This window comes from Dermacentor silvarum, chromosome 4 (genome assembly GCF_013339745.2).
Source record: "Dermacentor silvarum isolate Dsil-2018 chromosome 4, BIME_Dsil_1.4, whole genome shotgun sequence".
Lineage (NCBI taxonomy): Eukaryota > Metazoa > Arthropoda > Arachnida > Ixodida > Ixodidae > Dermacentor > Dermacentor silvarum.
In genome coordinates this window covers 152,371,643-152,394,431 of record NC_051157.2, presented here as the reverse complement: position 1 = coordinate 152,394,431, position 22,789 = coordinate 152,371,643, and the positions used below count along the sequence as shown (strand labels likewise).

The 22,789-nt window shown below is 48.0% G+C and overlaps 1 protein-coding gene across 1 annotated transcript; it reads right to left on the bottom strand.

Moving 5' to 3' along the window:
- Window positions 1–4,732: 4,732 nt before the first annotated feature.
- LOC125945043 (uncharacterized) lies at window positions 4,733–22,352 on the bottom strand. The gene is made up of 3 exons (XM_049666599.1): window positions 22,155–22,352; window positions 12,499–12,624; window positions 4,733–4,931 (listed from the first exon to the last, which is right to left on the bottom strand). The coding sequence occupies exons 1-3, from the start codon at window positions 22,350–22,352 to the stop codon at window positions 4,734–4,736; spliced, it is 522 nt and encodes a 173-aa protein (XP_049522556.1). The 3' UTR covers window position 4,733.
- Window positions 22,353–22,789: the final 437 nt, after the last annotated feature.

Genomic DNA, 22,789 nt, shown 5'->3' with positions numbered 1-22,789 from the left:
TGACGGAGGAAAAGTTACGTCATCTCATGCGCGGGGTCAAGGAGCAACTCTTCGCTGGCCTCGTACGGAGCCCTGCTAAGATGGTGGCGGAGCTCTTGTCCGAGGCCGTGACCATGGAAAAGATGCTTCTGCATCGCTCGAACCTGTATGAGCGGCAAGCGAACAGCATGTCTGCTGTTGACATTTTCACGGCCATAGGAAGCAACGGTGATTGTCTGCGAAGTCTCATCCGCTCTATAGTGCGTGAAGAGTTGCAAAAGGCCGGCCTAACACGGCACCCTAGCGTAAGTTCCATAGCAAGCATTATCAAGGACGAAATGCACCAGGCGCTCCGTGACACTTTGCCGTTCGGAGCAAGCGGTTCACTACGTCGACGAAAGACGCCCGCCCCTCGGAAGTCGGATGTTTGGCGCACACCAGATCATCGGCCTCTGTGCTTCCACTGCGGTGAAGCTGACCACTTGTACCACCAGTGCCCATACCGGCGCCTTAGGATTCGCGGCTTTACCGCATACTCGCCGCCGCCCTGATATGACCAGCGACCTCGGGATATTCAGGACTAGCTCTCTCAGCAGCGCTTCCCACCACCTGCCAGGCGGCAGTCGCGATCGCAGTCTCCGAGACGATTTTAACCTCCGCCCCAGCGGTATTCTCCCGAGCGGACGCCCAGTCCCCGCCGGGAAAACTAACTGAGGCGATCTTTGGGGGCGAGGTCGCTGACGGTCGAGACATTAAAGACCTCCGACGGCCGCAGTTACGGAAAGATACCGATCTGACACTACCTGCAGCTGAACGGGACGACCGGCTTTCGCTCGATATACCAGTGATTATGGACGGTTACGCCGTTAGTGCTTTAGTGGACACCGGCGCAGACTACTCGGTACTAAGCGGGAAAATAGCAACGCAGCTGAAGAAAGTAATCACGCCCTGGCATAACTCGCAGATTCGGACGGATGGCGGCCACGTCGTTACTCCACTGGGAGCCTGCAAGACTATAGAGTGCTCAAGAATCTACTGAATTCATATTCAATGAATTTAATTAATTCAATGAATTCGTAGCGAGCTGCCTTGTCTTACGCGAATGCTCCCGCGAAGTTATTCTCGGGGTTTACTTCCTGGAAGAGTACGGCGCTATTATCGATCTGCAAGAGCGTCGTATCACTTTCTCTGCAGAACGAGCAATCAACGTGCAAGACGGCCAACGGTGCGGCGACGTACTTCGTGTTTCTGCACGCAGTGTAACGCTTCGTCCACGAGCCAGTGTCCTCATCGACGTCACGTGCTGTGGCTTACGCGATGGCGAAGCGGTGGCCGAAAGTAACTTGAAACACCTTCTGAAACAAGGTGTTTGTGTGGCTCGAAGTGTTATACAGCTTCGTGCTGGCCATTCGCAATTGCCGGTTACCAAATTTAGCTATGAGCACCGACACCTGTTCGGCGGCACTTCGTTAGCGTTTGCGGACGCAGTAGCAAACGTTATCAACTGTTTCATATCAGAAGTTGTGGAGACAGCAAACACGTCTCTGGGCCATCTCGACATCAATTCTGAACTCTCCACCGATAGCTAGACAGCAAAGCGCAAGCTCTTGCTTGAATTCAAGACCTGCCTTCGCACATTCATCCAAGGTACGCCAGACTTTCATCACTAAACACAGGATCATCACGTACGAAGACGCACACCCGATACACCAGCGAGCAGCCTTACCGCGTGTAGGCAAAAGAACGCGAAGCCATACATACGCAAGTCCGGCAGGTGCTTGACGATGGCGTCATAGAACCTTCTAACAGCCCGTGGTCGTCTCCGGTTATTCTTGTCAAAAAGAAAGACTGAACGCTACGCTTCTGTATCGACTACCGCAATCTCAACAACGTGACTAAAAAGGACGTGTACCCGCTGCCGCGTATCGACGACTCGTTAGCTAGGCTACGGCGCGCCCACTAACTTTCTTTTCTCGATTTAAAAAGCGGGTACTGGCAAATCGAGGCAGACGAAGGCGACCGCGAGAAAACAGCCTTTGTGACTACAGATGGTCTCTATGAATTTCGAGTGCTTCCTTTTGGCTTGTGTTCAACCCCGACTACTTTCCAGCGAATGATGGACACTGCCCTTATTGGATTGAAGTGGCAGGCCTGTCTTGTGTACCTAGATGATGTGGTCATCTTCTATGAAATGTTCGAGCAGCATCTTCACCACCTACGGACGGAGTGTGCTAGGAGCCATCCGATCGGCAGACCTCACACTTAAGCCCGAAAAGTGCCACGTTGGTTATGAAGAGCTCAAGTTCCTCGGGCTTCAGCCTGAGGAACTTTAGGAACACGTCCTTTTTAGTCACGTTGTTGAGCTCGCGGTAGTCGACACAGAAGCGCAATGCTCTATTCAGTATCCAGACAAGCTTGCCGCTGTGGCCGCGTTTCCAACTCCTGCCGTTACGAAGGCCGCCCGGCGCTTCCTGGGTTTCTACGCCTACTATCGCTGGTTTATTAAAGGATTTTCGAAGATAGCGGAACCCGTGGTTCGCCTTACAAGGGACGATACGAAATTTGTGTTGCATAATGAGCCACAGGCGGCTTTTGCTGAATGACGACAGCGCCTGCAGTCAGCACCCGTTCTTGCACATTTTGACGATGATGTTGATACTGAGGTGCATACCGACGCCACTAGCATTGGCCTTGGCGCAGTGCTCGTCCAGCTTCAAGATGAGTGGAAAGAGTTATAGCGTATGCCAGCCGCTCCCTGTCCCGTGCTGAGGCGAATTATTCTTCTACGGAGAAAGAGTGCCTCGTGGTTGTGTGGGCGATCATCAAGTTTCGCCCCTATCTCTATGGTCGTCCCTTCAAAGTAGTCACGGACTACCATGCCCTCTGTTAGTTGGCAAGCATGCGTGACCCTTCAGGGCGACTGACATGGTGGAACCCGCGCACCCATTGACCCTTCCAGTCGGGAAACAGATGACGATGACGGCTTCCTGGGCGCCATTAGTTCGTCGGACTTGAGCAGACGGCAGCGTGCCGACGCTGAGATTCGACTGATCATTTTAGAGGGCCGTGACGCAAACATACCACGCCATCTGTCCCTCTTGCTGACGTCCTTCTGTCTGCGAGCCAATGTGCTGTATAAAAAGTATGCTCGTTCGACCAGCCGTGCTTACCTCCTGGTGGTTCCAAGGAACATGCGCGACGACGTCCTCTTCGCTTGACAAGACGAACCGACATCTCGTCATTTAGGCTTTTCACGAACACTCGCTAGAGTAAGTGAAATGTGCCATTGGCCCGGGCTTTCGGCAAGCGTCAAAGAGTACGTTAAAGGCTGCCGTGAATGCCAGCGCCGCAAGACACCATCCGTTAAACCGGCTGGCTTACTTCAGCCAAGCGAAGCATCTCACACGCCTTTCGACCAAGTCGGCATGGACATTCTCGGACCGTTTCCTTTGTCTGCCGACACCTATTTTTTTAGCATCGAGGCGATGCTTTTGTTCGGAAGGGGGGATGTTGCCAACTGTAGGTAGCCGGTCGAGGGAACGAGTGGGTCGAGCCCAAGAGAACAAAGACGACCTTGCTCCCTGCCCTGCTCGAGCCAGCCCCAATGGACGCGTTTTCCCAGAGCCAGCTGCTGTACGGTTATTAAACCTTCAATACTACTTCTCAAGGCTCGTGACAATATGAATTGTCTCGCAATGTAGAGTAATTATAGCACGTGATCACATTGTCGAAGTTATTTGCAAGCTTCAATGTTTTATTGCGATATCAATTCTATGAACGTTCCAGGCGCATTTCTGTCGTCGCAGTCTCAGTGATGTTCCGTCTAAAGCTAAAGGTCAACAACATCGGCGCCGCGCGCCGTATGCTGCACGTGGGAGTGAAAGCGTGCAAGGTTCAACCGAAGAGGGCGACTGAACGTCGCGCGCATGAGGAGGGAAAGTGGGGTGAAAGTGCGCCGTCTTCTGTCGCGCGCAAGGCACCCCGAGGAGGGGAATGAGGAATGGGGGGCGTTTTACTTCGGCCAGGGGCGCGCATGGCGCGGCCACACAGGCTATATCTTGAAAGCGATCTGCGGTGGGGAGACAGTGCACCCAGTACTGATAGCTTCGTGCGCGCTTTGTTGTCGCCGCTTACGAGCAGTTCGCGTTAAAGCGAGAGGCAGCACGAAGCTCAATTCGCTCGCTGCTGCTGCCGCGCATCTTAATTCCAGTGTTTTAGCGGCGTGTTCCCGCGGTCATCGAGTGAGATGTTTTCATGTTTGCTTGTGCGCACGTGACTCCATGCTTGTTAATTAGTAAGCGAATGTTTACAAGTTTATACGACCGATAAAACTACTAGCCTTATTTCGTATAGCTCTCTACTAATGTGCTTTAGTAATCAATGCTTAGCCTTTCGGATTGCACTGCAACTTTGAGGTCTTTGAGAACTACAAAAAATATCGGATTGTGTGATCCGAAAACGTCTAATGTCCTAGTCGAAAGAGGCCTACTACTCTACAATGCGATAGGATGAAACGCACTTCCCTAGCAGATGATGCAACGCAGAACATGATGTCATGTCATTCGCCAAATAAGGTTGATCCCATAACTGTGGAAAGAACTATTATCTCTTGAAAACATTTAATTGCTCACCAATCTGCGGTTGGACATCCGCAACCGGTTTGCTTCACCATTGAGCAGCATAAACAAAAAAACTGGAAATAACTGCAGCGGATATTGTAGGCATTCAGATGGTGTTTGCCATTCTCCCTCTCTCTAAGGGTTGACCAGCAGGCATTCTGACTTTTGCGCGCTCGAGGTGTAGTTGTACGCAAAAAAATGCGCGAGAGCCTTCAGCATGCGCAGCCGGCTCAATGCTCCGAGTCCACACACGTTGTTGTGATCTTCAGCCCCGATGTCAGCAGCAGCGATGTAGAACTTGAGATTTGTCACGTTGCTCTTCGCTTCACACAACTGCAAAAATACGAAATTGTCGTCACCACTAAAATATCGTAATTAAAAGGTCGACGTATCCACTGGAATCATCACTGCTTCGAGAATAATATGTGGCCTTGAAAGTTGCAAAAATACCAGGAAACTGCCGTAAAGTACGAACTCAAAACTGCCTGTAGTCACGGAATGAAAGACACGGGTTAGCACTCGCTGCTCTTTGTATTAATGCCTTGTCGCGGCCCGGTTAAGTGTGGACGAAAGTGCCGTTTAAGCCAATTAAGTGATCCTAATCATTGCATCTGGCCATGTTTTACTTACTGTAGCCTACCACAATGTCGACACGAAGCCCTTACTGTTGACCATTTAACAAGGTCAACAGCATCATCACATATTTCAGGACATACGTCACAGAAAGAATGTTTTACTTGATAAATGATTCTTTCGTGTCGACGTTGCAGTGAACTTCACTCAACTCATGTTTTAGCTAACTAGTGGGGCTGCCCAGTCACTGATATTCAAAGCACTTTACCATGAATCCTTGTTTTTGTATGTGCCATATAAGACAAGGAGCGAAAGTGAATTTCATACCTCCCCATTTAGCACTTATTGTTATCCTCAATAAATGAGCGCCAAAATGTCTTGAAGAGCAAGCGGCTTCTTCCATTATTTTTTACCAGGATTGTTTCTTAGGAAAATACCAGGGACGGCTCAACCAACGTGGATCAGGCGCACGGTTCCAACTAATTTATTTCCAGACGAGAAACACTATATATGCACGTATACAGCTCATAAGCACGGGGATAATGCAAAGCGATCCCTCAGGAAGGTATACTCATTGCTATGGATTTTAATAGATGGCTCACATACGCATGTATCACCTTTGCTTTGATTAAAAGGGGCCTTAGCCAGCATGGCGCACCAGTGTAGCGAATACGGACGAGGGCGCAATAAGTCATACGAAGGACACAAGCACGGCGCTAACTTAAAAAAATATGATGTGTTTCTGGGTACCATGACTTACATAAACCCTCAGCGTCACACCTCAGTGAACGCGTGCATTACCGCAATCACTTATTCACCAGAAAATATGTGTGTCCTTCGTATGACTGATCGCGTCTTGGTCTGTATTCACTACACTGGTACGCCATGCTGGATAAGCCCCACCACTTGCAGAAAGAATAAAATGCTGACACATTGAATATTTCAGCTCATGGGCAAAATTTCTAATTCTTTATTTTACAGTGCAACCTAACCTAGCCTAACGCAAGCATCACACTCCCTTGGCAGTTCAATCTTCTTCTAAAATCACCCGAGTTCATTCGCGCTCGTTTCAGCCAAAAATAATTGTATTTTTGAAACCTACACTGGAGCTACTGCTGTGCCTTGGTGCGTCCTAGACTGTATACGCTACAGTAATACTCCACGATGCCATACCGACTCCGCATTACAGCCTTAGCCAGCACACATGCAGCTGCATCACATGAAAGCAAATACACTCAGCACAGTGCTTTGGTGCGTGTTTAGGAAGCACACGCGGCCCAAAATGAACCCGGAGCCCTCCTCGACTGCGGTGGCCATCACAATCAGCTGTTCAGTTTAGCACCGCTGAAATTAGTCATTATGGCATACACAGGCCAACAAGGAAACAACATTGCTAAGAACATACAATAAGAAAGATAATTTTGAACGCCGTTTTAGTAGAAGCTCTACCCGTGTGGGAGATGGAACGCCATTCGGCGAGTGCGTCTCAACTGCGTGCTGTTTTTCTGAGAAACCTGCCCGTCCGAAGCACGCGCAACGTTCCGGAAGTGCCTTGCATAAAACAGCACCCGAAAATCAGTTTTTCATTTGTGAAAATATCTATAGATGCCCGGCTTCTCGAAATCGGCAGGGTTAGACAAGCCTACGAAAAGTCGTACCCTGCCGACTTAATGAGAGCGACTTGGTTCGCGCTTGATGGCACATTTTTGTTCCTGCGCTGTCCGTACAGCAAGCGCACATTCAGCGGTAACGGCTAGCCGGAAAGCAAATGGGATAGTGCGTGTCGCAAAAGATGCCAACGAGAAAGGAGGCGAATGAAGAGAGAGAGCCGCGAAGAACGCTGTGCGCAACTCCTTACCGGGAAATTAGTTGTGCATGTCATCACTAGTTCTACACGCTATCAATAGTGGTGCACGAATTAATAAATAGGCCAGTCTACGGACCTATTCATGATCCTTCGGCACACTAGAACGTAGGCAGCACCAATGCAAGGTGACATCGGCGTACGCTGAAACATGCTATTATCAGCAATCCGTTGATATTTTGTAACATTGTGCACCTAACCCCAATAACACCCCAATAGGGGTCTTTAAGGAAAATAAAGTGATGTGGTGTGATGTGATAAACATTGAGAAACGCTCTTAATTATATCTGCTATCAATATCGATATTATTGTGTTTTCATTGTAATAATGAGATATGAATTAAATGGACACTCCAAGCAGATTTCTGCCGGCGGCGTCGCCGTCGCCGTAAGGTTCCGTATAGAGTCCAACGGCGATGATATCGTCGCCGCGTGCCCTATGTTAAATGTGCGAGTGAAAGCACGCGAGGTACGCGCGCTTAAAGGGGAGCGAACGCACGGCAGAGTGCAAACGTGGCATCGTCGCGCGAAAGGCCGTGGGTGGACGGGAGGGAGGGAGGGGAGGCGACGTTTAGCTGCGGCACGAAATGCGTATTTATATAAAAAGATTGCGAGGCGACTTCCGACGCTGCTCGACGAGTGTCCCGTTCTGATTGTCGAAAACCTCCGAGCCGCCCCCAGTGGCACCGGCAACATTGACCAACGCCGCGCGCGTTCGGTGCGAACCCAGGCAAAATGCCGACGGCGTCGACAACAGTTCTGCGCGTTGCTGGTGCTGCTGCATGTTCAAGTTTATACAGCTGATAAAACTACTATCCTTACTCCGTATAGCTCTCTACTAATTTGCTATTGCAATTGATGCTTCGCTTTGGGGTGAAACTGCGACAGCTTTTATCATTGTTATTATATGATCTCACAGGCACCCGACCCGCTTTACTTACTTCGAACTTTGTGAGCTTTACCTTCCCATCGCTAAAGGGAACGGCCTCATTATAAATTTGTAAGAACATCGCCAACGTCGTCATAGTTACTTTAACCACCGTTGACTGTTATGGACCGCTATTTTGCAGCGATGCCTTTCTGATGCTAATGCCTTTTCGCGCTTGGTCAGTGGTCAGAGCGACAGTCCGCTCACGTTATCAACGGGATCAGACGGCCGCGAGCGGTGGATGATAAGACTAGCATAGAATAAAGCATAACGCATCGCTACAAAATACTGGCTGTACAATGTAACGCTGACGGATGCATGTTGTACGGCCGGACCAATTGCATCCATTATAGTTGTCGACCACAGACTGTTCTCGCCAAATCTTTGTCGTAGCCGATTTATTGTTCACTTCTCGGCAGAAGTTAATCGAGTGAAAAGGTTTGGTTACAAGATTTCATGTGCTTCTGTCAACAACATCCCTACTTCTTTGCGATATTAGCCAATCTCAACTTTAAAACTAGCAGCAGTCGCTAGAACACCGACTGCCAAACACCCCAATCCAAGGGCGCTATAACGTAAAATGATTCCAAACTGTTTGATTCCAAACTCCTGACGTCAAATTTACGTAACCACCGACGCAAGCATCAGAGGGTGACCCACAGTACTGTCTGAAACACCCAACCAAACACTCTGCTCGTTTATAGGAGGTCACCTTTGACCGCTTTCAAAACCAATAACGAATGTCTACACTCAGCGGTTCTGCATATCTAATTGGCTGCAAAGAGGCGAGGAGCACGCTCTAGTAGAATGGTTTCGATGGAGCCAAGCCAGCAAAGTGAAAATAGATAACCGCATGAGGAGGTTGGTGCCGGCTTCTGCGATTGCTCTGCTTTGCCTTACTTTGCTTGCGGTGGCTGGTAGAAATTCGCGGCGGCGTGCAACGGAACGATACGAATGTCGCTAAAACGGATCCTCAGCAAGGAAGAGTTGGCAGAGCAATGTCGTATGCATGCCGAAAGGTCTCCATAACGTTTTACTGCCACGAAAAAAGGTTTATCGTGCGCAAATAAATACATGCTCAACGAAAGGTGCGAGTAGTGAGCGTCTGAGCAATCGGCGGGCAGCCATCTGCTATTCATATGCGCACGCCGCCGCCGTTCGGCAGGATGCTGCAAACCAGCCGTTTTAGCGCGTCCGCATTGTTCGTGGCTACGCAAAGCGCACGCTGAGACAATTTATTTGAATTTAAATATGACACCATGCTGTGCCGTTCTCTTTCGTTTCAGCCAACACCACAATCACCGCTATAGCGCATCGCATCGCGAAGTGGCACCACCGACTGCGACGGGGCAGTCTGTGGCTATTCAGAAAAAATTTCAGTTTTGTTCGGCATATTATTGCATTTTTTTCGTGTACACGTCACTTTGACGTGAGTTTTCACGGTTTTATGAGGTCGCGTGACAGACAGGCGAAATGGGCGTAGCCAGAAAATATTGGACCAATAGCAGAGGCTAGTGGTGAAAAGGTGTCGAATCAGGAATAATTATTTTTCTTTTCTGGGATTTAATCATGTATAATCATTGTGTGCACGTTATATCAGATGGAGAGCTATAGCGGTTTTGGTGACGTCGCGTGACAGACAGGCGAAGTTGGGAGTGGCCCGCAAATGCTTTGACCAATTGTGGAGGCTGATTGCATAAATTAGAATCAAAACAGTTTAGAATCATTTTACGTTATAGCACCCCAAGTTTATTTACAAGAAGTAATGCACTGGGTACTCGTAGTAGAGCAACATTTATACCCCAACTACTTGTGTAAATCGTCAGTTTCGCTTACGCAAACACAAACCTGTGGCCACGTCATGCTCATCCAATCTGTCTGCACAGATCAAGCCATTGTGTCCAAGGTGTGCACAAACGCAATTGGGTGGGGCTGGTGTGTCAAGACCCAATATGATGTGAAGCGGGCCCTACAGCTCTTTTCTGTAATATTCACTGTACGGGCATACAACTTCGTATGACGTGAAGGGCGGCGCGATGCAGCCTTGAAGCGAAAGGCGTTGTGCGCACTTGCTGTGCAAACGAGCGCCCGTAAAAAGTGCACCAGTCAAAGTGACCGAACGAGAGTACGGCTCCGAAACACAAACTGTCGGCTTGACTGCTCATTGCACGATGCCGCGAAGAGCTGGTCCGCACAAGGAAGGGCAACAAATAATCTATCCACTCTTGCGTCAGATTGTATCGATTTCGGCAATTCTTGTTTCCACGTTGTTTTGTAAATTGACAAATGGCCAGCTTCTTTGTTTGCCGACAAATATGTCATGTTGAACAACATTTGATACTCCTAGTATGCCAGACACACTTCAGCAGACTAATGTAAATATTATTTACATTCTCGTTATTTTAACAATAATCTGCATCTGTTGACGAGAGCAGGAAGATATTGCATCAATTCCCTATAAACAAACGTGATTTGAGGGTTTTTCAATTTCACCTTGTCAACGCTGTAACTACGACTCGCAGCGCCAGCACTCAAATCTATAACGCACTGTATCTATACACGACATTAGTAGGCTGGGTTTCAGAGTGTTGACTTAACAAATGTGAGGGATAATGCTAAAATAAAAAGTTGAAACGACAACCCCTTCATATGGGGGAGTTGTGTCATTCTGAATAACGTAGGTACAGCGCAACAATCCTGTCTCTGTTTCCTCCCAAAAATTGTTGCGCTGTACCTATGTTATTCAAAATGTTGTTGATGTGCAACTGTCAGTTCTGAGTGAAATAACATTCTGTCAGGCCCATTTTCAGTGGTCTTAGGACAGCTGTTATATTTATTATCATATACAGCTGCTTTCAAGGCACCTCTTAGCTAGTGATCCAAAACATCATTCTGAAAACCGAACTGGTTCTGTTTCTGATACGTAGGATTCAGGACAAATGAAGAAGACAGCCGGACACAGTTTTCACGACCAGTCATTTTATCGTCCCTTGCCAAGTACTGTAGTTTATAATCTCATATGCTTAAGAGGATGAAGGAAATAGAAAACGGGGATTTGCAAACGGCAATCATTTTGAGGAGTACTTAAATTGCCAGGCATCATATGTTTACTGAGAAACGGAGATGTTCTGAATATTATCAAAACGTTCAATTCCCTTATAAAGCCGCAATTAAAGTGCATGGAAGTCTTGTTACAGTGAATTAAAATTTCATCGCTAGTTTCAATAGGGCGGTGACGCGAAGCCAAACATCCTGAATTGAGAGGACATGCGTTGATCCCAAACCCAAATATTTTAATTGATAAAACAATTAACATATCAAACAGGCAAGCGCGAAACAGAGTAACAATGATCGAATTAGAAAGACGTGCCAGAAAGTTCGCAACAGTGTTCTTGCATATTGCACAAAACTTGGCCTAATAGACCGAATGCCCTTGGGGACATCTAACGTATTGCATTGTGTTGGCAGAACCATTGATGCTCGCTACCTTGGGAGAAATACGCCTGTGAAGACCAGAGTGGTCGTTGTATCAAAGGGGTTCTGTAAGAGGATGGGAGTTTGATCCCATCTTTACTTCTTAACGCCGATTTATCCGAGCGTTTCCAAGTATGCAGGTGAACCTCAACACTAAATCACAACTCCCTTTTCTCAGGATCTTGCAAACAACTAGCAAGGTAAGCAATTGTAACCTTTCACACCAACAGATCAGAAGACCTATGCTTCATGCAATGAATGGTCTATAGATGTTTCATTCAATACTATAGAAGTTTGTGGATGAACTTAGTCATCTCTTGCAATTTTCATCGACTGACGAGCCGCAACATAGATCTCTACTTGACCAACAGTACTTAACGTCTCTAATGTACAACCGCTTGGAAGCATCCTCAATATTTCACGATAAACACACTCCATATTTACTGATACCAAGGCCATGTCCGAAGCTCACTTCCCAGCTTTAAACGATATTGATGATGTTTGCAATCCGTAAAGAGATGCCTTTTACACTACCTTGTGTCATATTCTTCAGCGTCTTCGTTTTACTTACCCTTTAAAGCTTTATAAATATAATAAACATTTCATTTTTGACACGATGGCCCCTATTGCCCTTTTTGTTGTCGTCGATAAATACTTAGTAGGAGCAAATTCAGTAGTGGTATATCCGTGATAGGGTACACTTTGATTGCGAAAAGAGGGCGCTTTTGCGTTCTAGAACGGCACACTTCTTTGCATGGAACGCTAAAGTGGAGGGCGACTCATTATCCTGAATATTTCAGGTTTCATTACTTTGCTGCCAAAGCAGAGTACGCAAGCACGTTTGCGTATCAACAACGCCAAAATGCGCCAACCGCCGCCAGCAGTTGAACCCAAGAACTCGAGTCCAAAAGTAGAACGCCACGTATCAAGCAAGCAACGCTGGCGGATGATTTTGCATTTTACTCCAGGGGAAAAAAATCTCACGCAGTTCAGCCCAGTAGTGGAGAACAAAATGTGCATAAGCACACCTATCAGCTGCTTTTACATTAGAACACGCCTTACCTTTGACCGAAGTGTTTCAGCTGTATCGAAGGTGAAGAGGAAGCCTTCGCCCTTGTCGTACCCAACCATCGCCTGGAACTTCTTGTCAACCTTGAATGTCTCGTTGTACCGTTGGTCATTACAGGCCTGTCAAAAAGCGAAATGGAACGTTCAGCGCAGTTCAACGTTGCCCATTGACCAGAACGAACAGCCTCGCCAACCATATCGCACGTGCAACAAGGTTTTTTTGATTCGCTGCAGTGTTTCAAACGCTCCGGCTCTTAGCCTTTACAGGTGGCAATCAAGAGGCTAGTTGTTAAACTGATTTAATATCGACACCTGCTACCACGATGATGATGAATTTGGCGGATATATGCATGAACCAGCGGTACTTTTCGGAAGCAGATGCTGCTGTCAAATAAGGTGAACTAACATCCTAGTTCATTTAATTTCACTTTCACCCCAAGACTCAAATAAAACTAGATGTCCTTAAATGATATAAATGCGCAGCACCCTGCCAAGGTCGGAAAGTGAGGCTTGCTTGAAAGATTAGGATGCTGCTTGTAGCGACCCTAGAGGAAACAAGAGGAAGTAGGACTGTCAGTAGGAAACAGGACTAGAGGAAACAGGACATTCAATCCTAGAAGGTTACAGCGCGGAACCCACTTATACAGGAGAGGCACACAAAAAAACACAGACAGAGCGCTGACTTTCAACAATTTATTGTTGTTTATTGCTATTGTTTCAACTTTATTGTTGAAAGTCAGCGCTGTGTCTGTTTATTGTTTTGTTTTGTTGTGGTGCGCCTCTCCTGTCTTCCTCGGATCCGCGCTGTAGCCTTCTAAGATGTATAAACAAGCCCAACTGGTTACTCTGCTCAAGGATATTCAGGAGGAAACAGGACAAGAGGAAACAGGACAGTCAGGTAGGCTTTTGTTACTGCAGGCTTTTGTTACCATTCAGAGTACGATGCCAGAGTGTGCTAAAGGAGCGTGGGAAATTAGTAGTTCTCGTACCCAATAACTATGCGTTGCAAGTTGTTTTTACGTATCCTAGAAAAAAACGAACTTCAAAATGAGACTCAGGCCTCAATATCTAGCTAACTTCAATCCGGTAAGTTGTTCTTCAAAGAAGCACAAGAAACTGAGAACGAGACCATAACAGGAAAATTGACCGACGATTAAGATGCTCCCTAATACCAAATTTGAGCGCAGGACGTTTTTATGTATATTTATTTCGCATCTCAACATTTCGTGTGGTGATTATATAGGTATACGGTTTATATTATGAAGAGAACGCTTTGAGTAGGGCCCTTTCTTTCCATACAGATGACGTGCGCTACTCTGGCGCCATATCGTAGCCATTGTCGCAGCACAGGTCGTCTGACGCAGCACTACGCTTTTCTTCTGATGCTTTCGTTCCACCGACGACGAGAGCGGCCCTTCGTCATGGGGAAATCGTGCCACCATTCGGTTGGGTGCGGCGACCACACCCAACCGAACCTTACTCGTAAACGCTCGACATCGCTCCTGGTAGGAGCATTGATCCCCGTCACCCGCTGGAGGAGGAAGGAGGAGGAGGAAAGAAACTTTATTAAATAGGTGAAAGGTTTAACGGCAGGTCTTGGTGGGGCCCTCAGTTCAGGGCTCCACTGGCTCTAACGGCTCGCTGAGCTTGATCCAGGAGGGCCAGTTGGCGCGCCCGGTCCTCGCTTGCGAGAAGTGCCTCCCACTGCCTTACGAAGTCTGTCAGCCTTAGAAGGGTTGAGTTGATATCTCTTGGCCTAGCCATACAGTCCCATGTTATGTGAGCCAGCGTGGGTTTTGCTCCACACCACGGGCAGGTGTCTGTGTAATGCGCCGGGTGCACCTTGCATAGGAGATTAAGGTGCCTGCTGGTACCACGTACTACTACTAAGTGGATCGTTATGACAAACGAAACGCTGGCGCTATCTACTGCAGCTCTTGACCGTGGACTGACCTCAGTAGCTGACGCCCCGAACGAGTGTAGCCCTCCCCACCTCACGCCCCCCTCCCCCCTTCGGAAGCGCAATTGAGATCACCCACGCGGCTGCGGATGCCATAGCGACGGTAGAGTGTACTATATTGGGGGAGTGGGTCGAACGCGTGCTCTCACTGAGGCTTTGTTTTATTGAAAAGTTGGTGGTGCCACCGTCGCCTTCTCCTGAATGACCGGCCCCGCGCGCCGGCCGGATGCGTGTCGCGTCGAAGATCCTACCGCAGCTGTGTGGAGTTTTGACAGGCGTTTCGCTTTGCTGCATCTGGTTTCATACTCGGTGGCGGAAGCAGTGATATTATTCCCCACCTACCCGTGGTCAACAAAAGGAGAAAGAGAGACGGCAACGAAGTAAGCGGCGCAACAACGACGGTGCGTCGAGCAGACTTGCGGAGAGATGGTTTCCGAGTCGTTTTCCCCTCAAAAACGGGTTTCCGTCGCCAGCACGGTGACAGAGCCCCGCCCCACCAAAATCTATCAATCAGAAATGAAGAAGCCGTCGCTAAATACAGCCATTTTACAAAGCTGAAGCTGGCCACAGCAGCGACTGCTGGTTTGTTTACTGACAATACACGGGTGACACATCGAAAACTGAGCTGTGCGTTTGTTTCGGTATAGTACTCAAATGCGCGACATGGACAACGACAAAGGCCGAACTGGCGATTCCTGCAGATGTTTCGCCCCCACGTACTTCTTCGTCGACGAACTTGCGCGCTTGTTGCTGTCTCCGCTTGCAATGCAAGAACAGCAGCAGAAAACCGCTAAGCATCACGAAAGTAGACCCGTGGTACAGTGTACTACAATATGAGTGTAGTGGGCTTCAGCGGCGCCGGGAGCGTGAAGCCGCCGATGTCAACATGGAAATGGAGCTATACATTAAAATCGACAGTGCAACGCTTGGTGTACCACAGGGAAAGCGTATGTTGCAAGATATTCAAAGAGCGGCGTCATACCGTTGAGACCACTGTAGCATCCGCGACCGCGTTCGCAATCTTTCCGTTTGCTACTACGCCGCGGTGCTCGCTGCGCATGTTCACGGCGTCTCTTTGCGCTATCCCTCTAGCACAGCAAGCGTCGCACCGTCCATTTCGATGTATAGGCTCCGCTCAGTGAAGTTTGCTGCGATTACTACGCCATCGGTCGCAGCGCCGCCAACAAGAATGAGACGGCCAAAGCGCGCGGATATTCGTAGGCGTGGCGTCGATGGTGCTGTTCGGTCTTTCTGGCGTTGAGACAATGTCATCCTTCAGCTCGACTAATTCTAATCCATCTACTGAAAGCGTACGGAAAAGGAATAGGAACAAGTGCCGATACTGCTGCGTAAAAAACTGCCACAGCCACGAAGGCCATGCCTGGCGTGAAATTGTACCGATTTCGTGGCCACACGTGGGAGCAAGAACGACGGAAAAGATGGATTTTTGCTGTTCGAAGAGTTAAGTAATTGTGCAAACAGCATTTTCCTAGTGTTAATGTAACTATATGATTTAAGGTCTACCCAGGTCTAGCTGCTTGAGGTTCGGCAACTGTATTTGTGTGCTTAGCGCGGTTGGAAGTGTATGGAGCACGTTTTGCACAGCACGCTTGCGGAGCACGAAATTTTACGCGCGAACTTGTGGCTCAAATGCTCTTTTAGGCTGCATGCGAATCTTTTTTGATTTGCTTGCATGCGTATAGTCCGGTAATTAACTGTTAAATTGCGTTTTTCTGTGGTACTTTCCGCGAAGTAAGTAAACTCGGTTTGCGTTCATTTTCGGGGTAGTGGTGGTGGATGTACCGATGCCCTCGTCCACTTCAAATCTAAGCTTCAAGTTCCTTCACCAAGTGGCGCCCGCCGTGACACTGCTTGCTCTCGTCAGCGCTTTGTGGCGTGTTTGCCTCGTTTACCCTCTCGTGAAGAAGTCATTCGGTTACTGCATGTGCGCTCTTGCTTGCGGCCGCATGCATAGGGCACTGTGTCGTCAGCATGAACTGCGTAGAATTCGCAACCATGCTCATCTTGTTTTCTTCAGCGAGAACGACGGCTCGCCGTGGATGCCGGAGCGGACGAGCAGGATTTGCTCCAAACCCTTCGTAAACGGCGCAAAAAGCACGACAGCAAGGAAACGTCGTACACTTGTTTCCTTTGCTGCGAGTGGTACTTCGCCCTCAAGTCGGTGCCGTCGGTCTCTTTCACGTCGTAAACGTGGCCCGCCACATACAGCTTCTCTCCTTTGTCGAGTAAAGTCGCACGAAAGTAATTTTCAATACAGCTAATCGGCTTAAAGCCGCAAAACAACACACGCTACATTTCGAACGTCGCGCGCGGGTTGGAACACATTTCAGTAGCTGACGCGGGGGTCGGAGCGGCCGTCTCAGTGTTTCACATTCCTACCACCATTAGCGCTGCACGGCGTTTTGCCGTATTTGGTTGTAGCGCCCTCTGTTCACTGGACGGAGGGCGCTACAACCAAATACGGCTCCGTTTGCAAGTTGACATCGACGGCTTCATCTCGCCCCGTTGCCGCTGGTGCGCAGTGAGCCCACTACCGTTTTGTTCTAGTACACTGTACCAGTGGTTGTTGTGGCTCGCCATTACACAATTTATTCTTAGTTCACGCTAACATTAGACCTACATCAAATCATTTAACAGATTCAGTGCACCATGTAGGTTATATTTCTCTAGGCTTTGGTGAATATGGGACCGGTCAGTCAACTCTGTACAAAACCGTGCTGCTGTCGACTCCGCCACCGCCGTCGCGTATTCGTACCCTGTTCCGGCACGCCTGCTGTACGTTTTTTTTTTTTTTTTGACGTGACGGTGACGTGACAGAGCGTTTGACAACTGTGTGAATGAGGACTAAGGCGACGGCAGCGCCGCCGCAATTTCCTCGGCGCTTGCCAAGGCGTCCGCGGAGCCCACTCCCCCAATCTAGTATACTCTAGTGCCGGCAACTCAGTGCACACGCGCGCCGTTTCCGCTCCGCCCATCCTCTCTCTACTTTCCGCCTTATGTATGCACTGTAGCGTACTCCTCCACTTTTCCCCTCGTGCGCTCTTTTATCTTTCGCTGAGCTCGTTCTTTCGGCTAGGAGGTAAGACGCGGTGGCATGCCGACGCTCAAGACAGGAACGAGCGACTAAGCGCTACGCTCTAAAAATGACATCAAGGTGACATCTGGCGGTGTGCAGGCTATTTTTCACAACGGAGCTGTATACGGCTTTGTTCTGATGGATCGCGTCCACGGGGAAAACGACGTGTAGAGCAACCAGTTTCGGCTCCATGTGCATGGCGGTTTCCCGCCAGTTGTGCCTTAGCACAGGTGACGAAACGGATGATCGATGACCCATTGTTATACCCTTCGCCACCGCCGATTTCTCATTCACAAGTGTCACGATACTCGGCGGTGGCACGTCCCACCAGTCAATGTGCCCCTTTGCCTCGTGACGTAGAGATCGCGCTAGCGCTGCTATCAGCAGCTGCCATTTGGACGCGCTATGGGATGGGCGTTTGTTTAACCACATCGTCCAGGATCCTGACGTCAGGATCCGGAAGATGCCATGCAGTGTGCCGCGTCTATTAACACTGTGGCTCATATGCTTGTCTATGACGATGGGATGGACTTAGCGCAGAAAATTGACTACTTCGCCATCAGCGCCGGGCGAAAACAAGACGCCGGTATCCTGGCTCCTTGACGAACATGCCGAAGACGCTCAATATAGCCAATAATGATAATATATAATTTCACTATCGCAGACCCTCCTAATATTACACAGCTTCCCTGGCTTCCATCTTCACAATAGCGGAAGGGCTCCGAACATTTTCTGAGTCAGCAGTATTTATATATTGTATTGGTGCTGTACATACAACCTTTGTCCGTAATGTTCCAAGACTGAGTCCATTAAAATGCGTTTAACATTGAATTCATTTGCGCAGGACCCCCTCGAAATAGTCTCCCTTGCAGCCTATACACAGCTTCCAACGCTTCTTGAGGTCTTGAAAACAGTTGGAAAACGCTTCTTTTGGCAGGGCTGTCAGCTCCTTTATCGTGGCGTCTTGAATGGCCTCCATGCTCCCCATCTAGCGACCTTTTAGGGCTTTCTTCACACGAGGAAACAGGAAAAAATCGCATGGGGAGAGGTCAGGCGAATATGGCGGATGGGAAACTACAGTAATGCTGTGCTTGGCAAAAATTTTTGTCACGCTGAGGGTAGTCTGCGGTCTTGCGTTATCGTGGAGAAGGCTCCATTGTCCTGATGCGCATACATCAGGGCGACGGCGTCGCAGTGCATCACGCATGTGTTGGAGCACGCGGATAAAAAATTCCTGATTCACCGTCTGCCCTTGTGGGACGAACTCATGGTGTACGACACCTCTGGTATGGAAAAAAAAACTATCAGCATCGTCTTTGTTTCGGTCTTCTGTCGCCGAACCTTTGTCGACACCGGAGAGCTTGTGGACCGCCATTCGGCGTTCTGCCCCTTTGTTTGAGGATCGTATATTGAAAACACCATGTTTAGTCTTCTGCAATGATGCTGTTCACGAATGCAGCATCCTTCTCTGCCTCGGAGAGCACATCAGCGCTCACTGATGCCCGCGTGTCCTTCTGGACCTGTGTGGGGGAGTGCGACACAAGTCTGGCATTCAGCTTTCATTTCCCCAAGTTGTCATGCAAAATTTGGGGACATGTTGTCTTACTAATGTCGAGAGCATCCGATAGCATGCGGACTGTAATGCTGCGGTCTTGCTGTACAATCTCCCTGATCCGAACCACGTTGTTTTGATTCCGCGAGGTTGCAGGGCGCCCCTGCCTTGTGTCGTCTTCCACCAACGTTCTCCCCGAAACGAATTTTTTGTGCCACTCGAAGACTTACGCCGGGATAATGTCTCGTTGCCGTAAGCGTCACGAAGGAGCTCATACGTCTGTGTGGCTATATTGCCAAGCTTCACGCAAAATTTTATGTTTACACGCCCATCTCTCCACACTCACTCACAGTAGAATGTGCAGACGAATAATGACAACGCATTCTTCTACATGTAGTGCCATCTAGCGGCTGCCACCGCAATTTACATAAATAGATCAGGTTAGCCCTAAAAGATGGTGCTACACATAGGCACCAAAATTTGTTTTGGGGAATCATTTCTAGAGAAGAAAATAAATCAGTCTAAAAACTTTAGGCACAAAGGTTGTATACGCGTGCAGGAACTGCAAACCCCAGTTCGCCAAGTAGTTCTCAGCAAAAAATACCACATTTAATAAACTTCGGGCGGATCGAACCGCTTGCGTATCTGTTGTACTGAACATTGCTAGACAAACGCGTAACTGTTATGATGAAGGCACCACCATATTACAAGCGATTTTTGGCGGGCCATGTTCTGTCACCAATGGTGAAATAATACCGTTGCTTTGTGCTACAGCCTGGATGCAGTAATTAGCGTGTGTGCGCGCTTTGAGCCTGTGATCAAACTTGTGTCATAAATGAATAACGATTACTCCGTAGCTTTGAGGAATCCCTAGATACGCACAAACCTTCATTATTTCACGTTCACATCTTTTCTAATACAGCCTGCAGCACCTTAAAATAAAAGTATGATAACTTGATCATGTTCATCAACTGCCTGTTGTAAACTATGACTGTAGTGCAAATTATCGCATTCGGAAAGAACAAAGAGACCGAAAACAGTAGCGTTTACTTTCGCTGAACCTGAAAATTATGTACTGCAATCTCAATCTCCAGTGCGCAGTTTACTGAAGTTGACCAGGTGTTCTAAATGATTTCTAGATTCCCTAAACAGACTGAAACTTGAAAATCCAATATGGCAAGTCGTTTCAAAATCAGAATAACGCGTAACACAACAACACACCTGATCTGTTAATACCAGTATTAAACAAAATGGTTGACGTGGACAGGTACTTACATTAATCGCAAGCGACACCTGAAGCCTAAGTGTACCAGAGAGGGGGACGTGATCACCTTTGCTTGTATTTAGGATCTATATATAAAAATGCTTATAGAGTGATTAAAATATATAGACCCATAATCTTGCTTTCAGTGTTGTATAAAATAATCACCAAGATAATTTGCAATAGAATCAGGTCAACACTTGACTTCAGCCAACCAAGAAAACAGGCTGGCTTCAGGAAGGGATATTCTACGATGGATCATATCCATGTCATCAATCAGGTAATACAGAAATCTGTGGAGTACAATCAACCTCTTTGTATGGCTTTCATAGATTATGAAAAAGCATTTGATTCAGTAGAGATACAAGCAGTCATCGAGGCATTGCGTAATCAAGGAGTATAGGAGGCATACGTGAATATCTTGGCAAATATCTACAAGGACTGCACGGCAACCTTGGACCTCCACAAGAAAAGGAGAAAGTTACCTATCAAGAAAGGGGTCAGGCAAGGAGACACAATCTCTGCAATGCTATTCACTGCATGCTTAGAAGAAGTATTCAAGCTCTTAGACTGGGAAGGCTCTTAGACTGGGAAGGAGTGAGGATCGATCAACGGCGAATATCTCAGCAAACTTCGGTTTGCAGATGACATTGTCCTATTCAGCAGCAATGTGTACGAATTACAGCAAATTATTCAGGACTTTAACTGAGAAAAGGTAAGCGGGGGTTGAAGATTATTATGCAGAAAACAAAGGTAATGTTTAATAGCCTGGCAAGGGAACAAGAATTCAGAATCGCCAGTCAGCCTCTAGAGTCTGTAATGGAGTACGTTTATCTAGGTCAATTATTCACAGGGGACCCTGATCATGAGAAAGAAATTTACAGAAGCATAAAATTGGGTTAGAGTGCATACAGCAGGCATTGCCAAAACCTGACTGGGAGCTTACCACTGTCATTGAAAAGAAAAGTGTACAATCATTGCATTCTAGCGGTGCTAACATATGAGGCAGAAACTTGGAGGATAACAAAAAAGCTCGAGAACAAGCTAAGGACCACACAAAGAGCGATCCAACGAAAAATGTTAAGAGACAGGAAAATAGCGGTGTGGATCAGAGAGCAAACGGATATAGCCGATATTCTAGTTGGCATTAAGAGGAAAAAAATTAGCTGGGCTGGCCATGTATGCGTGGGATGGATAACCGGTAGACCATTAGAGTTACAGAATAGATACCAAGAGAAAGGAAATGCAGTCGAGGACGGCAGAAATCTAGGAGGGCTGATGAAGTTAGGAAATTTGCAGGCGCAAGTTGGAATCAGCTAGCGCAAGACAGGGGTAATTGGAGATCACAGGGAGAATCCTTCGTCCTGCAGTGCGCATAGATATAGGCCGATGATGATGATGATGATGATGATGATGATATAAAATGCTTAAAGCCATCTATCTTTAGCATCGACTATTTAGACAAATGTATACCACGATGGTACGTAGTAAAGGACTGAAAACAGAGGGAACATAACAGAGGTGCGATTGCGTTGTTTCGTGGAATGAATAAATAATTGTCCGGAGAAACGAAAGTGCACGCAAAGACGAAGTGCCGCAGGTTGGATCAGTGGGAGTTTTTGCCTGCGCTGCTAACGGACAAGGTGGCGTGCGTGGAACGTCCTTCAAAGCGCAGGTGTAACGCAGTACGCTGCTGCTGCATTTGTTGGCTCCTACTCTCACGTTTTGAAAATGTATATGTTTAAGGCTAAGCCAGGATGGTGGCGAGGCACCTACTTACGAGTGCAATACGAGTTGTCTGTGTCGCAAACCCAAAGCGTAACCCTCGTTTGCAGGGCATGCCGAGCTGGAACTTTCCGGGCCCGTTGGGATCCTGGTCTCGGTTCTTTGGCTGATACCAACGACCTTCCATGCCAACGGACAGACCAAACGAAGTGGTGGGAGTCCACGCTGCCGGGTTTTCCGTCAGGCTCCACATGCTGTTGGCCTGAGTATTTGGAAAGACAAAGGCAAACGAACAATTACTCCAAGGCTATATGTTGAAATGATGGAGATGTTTCAAAACAAACGTACAGTTACACTGTTGTTCTTATTTCTGAGGTTATACATGCTAAAACCACTTACTATGTGGTACGCCGTGGGGGAGGGCTCGGGATTAATTTTGACCACCTGGGGTTCTTTAACGTGCAATACATCGCAAGCACACGGGAGTTTTTTTGCATTTCGCCTCCATCGAAATGCGGCCTCCGCGGCCGGGATTCGATCCCTCCACCTCGTGCTCAGCAGCGCAGCGCCTTAGCTTACTGAACCACCCCGGCGGGTTACAGATACATTGCAACTTCCGAATTCGGCGTTTGGGTACCACCATAAAACAGCGGGTCGTTCTTGCAAGAGTATAAATACAACATGGTGGGA

What these genes read in the sequence shown, in the direction of transcription:
- LOC125945043 (XM_049666599.1), bottom strand. Translation starts at nt 22,352, where the DNA reads ATGTGGAGCCTGACGGAAAACCCGGCAGCGTGGACTCCCACCACTTCG. An exon ending in AGACAACTCGTATTGCACTC is followed by an intron (nt 12,625 to 22,154) that starts GTAAGTAGGTGC and finishes GCTTTTTGACAG; the next exon opens with GCCTGTAATGACCAACGGTA. An exon ending in CTGAAACACTTCGGTCAAAG is followed by an intron (nt 4,932 to 12,498) that starts GTAAGGCGTGTT and finishes GTATTTTTGCAG; the next exon opens with TTGTGTGAAGCGAAGAGCAA.